This window comes from Eucalyptus grandis, chromosome 2 (assembly GCF_016545825.1).
Source record: "Eucalyptus grandis isolate ANBG69807.140 chromosome 2, ASM1654582v1, whole genome shotgun sequence".
NCBI lineage: Eukaryota > Viridiplantae > Streptophyta > Magnoliopsida > Myrtales > Myrtaceae > Eucalyptus > Eucalyptus grandis.
In genome coordinates this window covers 15,542,827-15,549,030 of record NC_052613.1, presented here as the reverse complement: position 1 = coordinate 15,549,030, position 6,204 = coordinate 15,542,827, and the positions used below count along the sequence as shown (strand labels likewise).

The 6,204-nt window shown below is 37.5% G+C and overlaps 1 protein-coding gene across 1 annotated transcript; it reads right to left on the bottom strand.

The window, feature by feature from the left end:
* Positions 1-4,789: 4,789 nt before the first annotated feature.
* LOC104424456 (putative uncharacterized protein DDB_G0277255) lies at positions 4,790-5,757 on the bottom strand. Its single transcript, XM_010036889.3, has one exon. It carries the CDS (start codon positions 5,465-5,467, stop codon positions 5,072-5,074), a length of 396 nt encoding a protein of 131 aa, XP_010035191.2. The 5' UTR covers positions 5,468-5,757; the 3' UTR covers positions 4,790-5,071.
* Between the last annotated feature and the right edge of the window lie 447 nt (positions 5,758-6,204).

Sequence of the window (6,204 nt, the reverse complement as noted above, 5' to 3'; positions counted from 1 at the left end):
CGTTTTCTTTCTCTTTTTTTTTTTTTGACAAACTTTCCTTTTTTTTTTTTGACGAACTTAGATACAATTTAAGATACTAGAAAAAAAAATTAAAACTAACAATAAACAACTACGTATGGAAGAGGAAAAGCAATCAGATCCCTAAATCGGCTAGAACCGAAACCCTAGCTCAATAAATTTCAAATTGCTGAATATAAACAGGAAATTAAAGATAAATAGACCTTGTAGAAGCAAGCTCGATACCAACCGATGTGAATTGTTGCGGAAGGATCATTCTACGAAGGCCAAGATTGTGCGAATTGCAAACCTTGACCTCCAATCAAACCTGTGATTGGCAACCTTGGTATGAACGTGACCTGTTGACGAACATGTGTCAACCAACACCAACCAACGTTATAGACACCACGAGCGAAAGAATTCGTTATCTCGCTCGATAAGTCGAATTAATCGTCACAAGGGAAAAGGTCAAGTCCTCAAAAGAATAATAAAAGAGAATCTCTCAACTTTTTCCTCAAAAATAAAATATATCTTTGTCCCCAAAGAAATTTGGCAAATCCTTTATATAGGCTTTCTAGCCGCCACACAAACCCTAAAACCAACCCTAAAAATCTAATGCATTATATTCTAGAATAGTCCTTTTGGTGACCAGATAATCAAATTGCGCCAAGATTTCCAAGAATCTTCAAGATTTGATTCAAGGTCATCTCCACAACAAAGATCACGAACCATGACATACAGCTTGCTTAAACATAGTGATCGAACATAAGAATAGACAATACATACATATATGGCTCGATGTCCACATCAGAAATAGAACAATTGATTGTGTGATTGGTATTTGTTGGTGCTTGAAGCGGTCATTGCATCGCTTAAAACCTACAATAGCTCCCTCAAAACTATAACAACCCTCTAAAGAGTTACTGGCATATCCATTTTCTTGTATGTCTTTTTATATATCTTGTATGTTAAACTCTATCTTGTTCATACTTTCACCAAAAAAAAAAAAAAAAGTTTGTCTTTCCTATGTAGTATACGGGACCCCCAACTATTGATGTCTGAGTGGGTCAATATATGGGGCCAACCCATGTATGATGGTTACAAAATTGTAAAATTGGATATGTAGTACATTTATCCCTTCAATTTTAAAATGAATAGAGGAAGGCATCCTATTGATCGTTGCGGCCGTGGTCTCTGGTGAGCAATGAGAAAGGTAGTGAAAGCAATCAGCGGTGGCAGCGGCAACCAAGCTAAGCCAAGGTATGATTTTGGTTGCTTTATTGAGTTGAAAAGGAATTTTGAAATGCAACAGGGGTATTTTGCAGGAAAAAAGAGATGACTATTTCGCATATAAAAAGATAATGTTAATTAAATCTCAGGTGCGAATTATTTTCTGACTGATATATGAAACTCAAACACAAACTAGTGCTTCATAAAAGATTAAAATTTGTTTTGGAATTATCCTATATAATTTAATTCAAATAGTTAGTCGAAGACTCATGCTTTAAAAATTATTTTTGTGCTTTTGAGTTTGGGATATATTCACCCGAATAAATACATCTACTCCTTTTTAAAAATTATTTTCGTGCTTCAAAAAGTAGTTTTTTTTTCCTTTAATATATATGAATTGCTTTCTATATGTGTATTTTCTCACTTGCATATTTTTAGACAATATAGAAAGTAATTGAATACTAATAAAGGTATGTTCGAATTTCATTAAGTACTCAATTCAAGAAAACGAATTACATGATATTTGTAAGTTAATAGAAACTAGAAAGCACAGGCATTGATAAAGCATTGACATCGCGCATGTCACTGAAAATTCGAAATACGATTAATGTAGTTCAAGATTATTTCCGCGGATACTGACCTTAAGAACTAGAGGTACCACAAAGATCGAGCGTCATGTAGGACTCGATCTCCTCAGGGGCAATCCTAAAAGAATGACGACCCATCTATTTAAATAAGGATTGAGCCATTCAGGACTTTCCTCACAACGTGTATTTTGTATGTCAAGATTCGGCATACAATCACAAGAAAATACAGAATAAAAGGAAAAAAAGAATCGAGACACAAGATTTTTATCCCGATTCACCCTTAACTAGGGATATATCTAGTGAATGATTTCATTATAATTAGCATCTTGCACTTCTCTATTACATCATTCAATTACAAGAAAAAGAGATTATCTATATCTAGTAATTATTAATGGGTTTAGGCCTAAACTACCAATAAAATATGTGCTTAAACTATAAAAGCCCTCTAGCGGCTTATGCATGCTACCCCCGTGACCCCCATTGAAGTGGCCTCCCCAGACCCTCACCTGCTCACTAGGACTATGCAGAAAAAAAATTGGGAATTGTTCGAAATGGGATCGGACCGTCCTAGAATTGTCAGTTCCTATGGGGACCGGTCTAGTTCCTAGTTCCAATTAATAAGAACTTATGAGTATTAGTCCGATTCTTAGTTCAAGATGTGGAGCCGCCTGTGGTACATATATATACAATTTTTTAAATAAAAAAGTTTAACTTTTCAAATCAAAATCTTAGTTTTCTTCGTTTCTCTCCATTCGCCGTCTCACTCATCTTGCAATCTTACCTTCCTCTCCCATTCTCACTCTCAATGGGCTCTGACCTTGTCAATCCCTTTTTCATTTTTGCTCTAGAACACCTCTGACCTCATTGCTCTCTTTATCATTCTTTTTCTTGGTTGTTTCTGACCTCCAACCTTGTTCACTCTCAATTCTCATGTTTCTTTCGAAGTGAGGACATTTCGATCAGTTCCATGTACCCATTGAAGAACTGGATTGGATCAGAGATCAGGTTCTCAGTTGAGTTTATGGAATCAACAAGCGGTTCTTGATTTCAATTTTTTGAGTCAGTCCTTAGTAGGGAGTGCTTGATTCTAGGGAGAGAACTGCTCCCTCTAAAACAGATCACCCCTATTCTTCATCAGAAAGTGGAATGTTCGTGCACCATCCCGTCAATGAGCAACACCCCAACATCGTGACACGGAAAAGTTCTTGTAGTCATATATATGAAGGATCATCGCCATCATTTGGTCACCTTGCCCTCGGCCACCCCGTGGCCACGTAGAGGCAAAAAAGAAAAAGAAAACAAGAACAGAAAATTCGGACAGACACGAGTCCCCCGAAGAGAGGAAATTCTTCCTTTTATGGTGATTGCGTTTCATTCTCGAACTCAAAATAGGAATCCAATTCGAGATGCCGCGGCTTTATCGAACGGTGCAAAGCCGGACACAGCAGTGGCCAAATGGCCACGCAATCGAATCATGTCCTGCCCACACAAGTGTTGCTGCCTCACCGGTTTCTGCCTTGTCTGAATTGACCCCTCATGAACAAGAGGATCTCAAAACTATATCACATGGGGAACCACATCCTAATAATTTTGTCTACTGACGTCGTACTCCATGTTGGCTTTTCGGATGGGATTGAAAGCCTACATACATAAATAGCGAGGAATCCATTGTATTGAAACAATTGGAAGTTTCAACTCATTGCCCCGTGATTTTAGGTTGACCGCCCCAAAGGATTTGATGAACCGGTGCCGAAGTTCATAGACACATCTAGAGATGATCGGACATGACATTAGAAATAAATTTACCGACAAATTAGGGCTAGGCTTTCAGGGGTTTGAGTTTATATTGGCTAGAACGTGTAGAAGCTTTGATTTGTTATTGCGCGTGCAAGTGTTATTTCATATCTCGTTTCTTGCATGCATGATGATAATCTACCTTGAAGGAAGAATATATAAAGGCTTGAATGTAACAAATGATATAGGTCAAAATCAACACATAAATTACAATTTGAACTTCAATAGTGAATCGATTATATCCTTATTAATGTTATTTACTTCTCCGATTAAGCACTCTTTACATAATTGTAAATTGTGAATAGATAGACTAACTTCATCACATTATTTTTATATATGGATTCCAACTAAAATGAGATATCGCGTTCTACAGAATCATGATGGGTCCACTTATCATGGTGAGAATTAAGAAATTATTATCTCAAATTGATTTAATAAATTTATATTATTATTTAGTAGAATAAAAATATATTATTTACTGGATTTAACCCCCTTAGGGGTAGAATGATTTTTCACCAGGATTTTTCTAGGGAGGGTCATTGCGCCATGACTCAATTGTAATTGGCACAATGTAATAGTTCACATTCTTTGACTTGGTGGGATAAAATATTATTTTCCTGTCCAAATTATTGAGTTTCGGTCTACCAATAATGGATTTGGCATGTGTAGCATATGATGGTGGTCTATCTCGATAGGTGAGATCCATGATTGAAACCAAGACCCTGATGGTTAAAACTCGTGCTAAAGACAAAACGAATTATTGCAACATATAACATAACAACCTAGTGGGGGGAAAAATAAACATTTTCAGCTTTAATAATTGAAGCCCATGTCATGATGTTGAATCAGTCCTTCCTTTAGTGAAACGACATTTGACTTATGTTATTGTAAGCTCCTAGATTACCCTAGATATTCTCAACCTTGCCATAGAAGAAAACGCAAATAGTGAATTCTTACCAAGTCATAGAAAGAAATGTCAAGAAATAGAGGAGATATAGAATGATTTCTTGCTTTACTAACTCCGTTATGCATCATAAGTGCCAATGATCGCAAATCTTTTTTGGTATGATGCAGACTAAAATGTCAGTGGAAAATCTGAAGAAAATATTGAGCTAGAAAATTGGAAAAAAATTAGAAAAATAAAAGAGGGTTTTGGAAATTATTTGGGAAAAAAAAGAAAATAAAAAGAAAATGAGAGATAGAACTAGAAACAATCACATCCCAGGAACACTAGGGGTACAGAAGCAGCCAAAATTCCAGGGCTCAGAAGAAGCCTCCACTGAATTTAACATCCCCTGTACAAGACAAAAGATGATAACTTTCTCCATTTTTTTTTTTGCCTCTTTTTTTTTTTTTAGTCCCTTTTTGGTTGGGTTTTCAAGAAAGCCAAACCAAGATCAGGAATAGCTAGGTTTTCTCTGCTTTCTGTTACCCTCAATCAGTACAGTGAGTATGGTGATTCATCACCAAATTTGTGAGGTGCTGGTTGATCTTGAGTACTTCTTAGAAGACGACGAAGAAGAGGAAGACAATGAAGAAGAAGAAGAAGAAGAAGATGATGATGAAGACGACAGATCGCCAGACCTCCTCCTCAGCATCTGCCTCATCCCATCAGCTACCCTGAATGCAGGGCTGGACTTGTACTTTCTGCAGAAGGACATGTGAGCTCCCACGGCTTCTTCAACCCCGAATGGCTTCTTGTTGTTGCTGTTGGCTCTGTTTACTTCGTCCCGCACGGCCTCCGAGCACAACCCACAGAGCCATTTGCCTTCAAATTTGGACTTCACTTGGGATATGTAGTCTTGGGTGCAGTCCTCCTTCAGCCCACAACACTCGCACTTCACCATTTCAATCTCCATACTCTGTTCTCGTTCCTCTCTCTCTCTCTCTTCACCTTCCGGGTCTTCTTTTTTTGTAGGGTTTGTGTTTGGCCGGTTTGAGGACTTTTTTTCCCAGAGAGACTCTCAAGAGTCAGGAGCTAAAGAGTGATCAATCTGGGAGTTTCTGCCGTAAATTGAGGATGCCTTTTTATAGTTGGGCTTGACTTATGCAAATGAGAGAGAGAGAGAGAGAGAGAGAGAGAGAGTGGGCATGGGGGAGAGCAATGAATGATTTCTTTACAATTTCTTTTTTGTTTTATTTTTCACTGACCCATTAGGGTTGGTACCTCATCACATGAGATAGAAGCTCTGAATCTCTCGAAGAGGAGGAGAACATTTTTATAGCATTTTTTTTTTCTTTTGGTTCATAACATCTTTATAGCATATGCGTAGGGGTATATTGAAGAAGTTGGTCTAGGGCAGTGTAAAATAGGGATGAAGTCACTCTCAATTTCCATACTGACAATTTAAAATTGCCCTTCTACCTTTTTTCCCTATTCAAAATGGCCGTTATTCTTTTATAAACAATTCATAGTCATATACTTGTTTAATTTGATTGGCATTAAGGCTTATGATTTGCTCAAATTTCTCACATGATGCCAAATAAAAGCCCCATCACCAACAATCATCAAAGAGGCGGGCGCCACCTCGAGGTGGTGGTGATCGTTGTCACCTGGGGGGAGGGAGTTTTCGGGTTAGAAAAATTTAACATCATT

Excerpts from the sequence above, each read along its gene's own strand:
- LOC104424456 (XM_010036889.3), bottom strand. The coding sequence starts at position 5,467 with ATGGAGATTGAAATGGTGAAGTGCGAGTGTTGTGGGCTGAAGGAGGAC.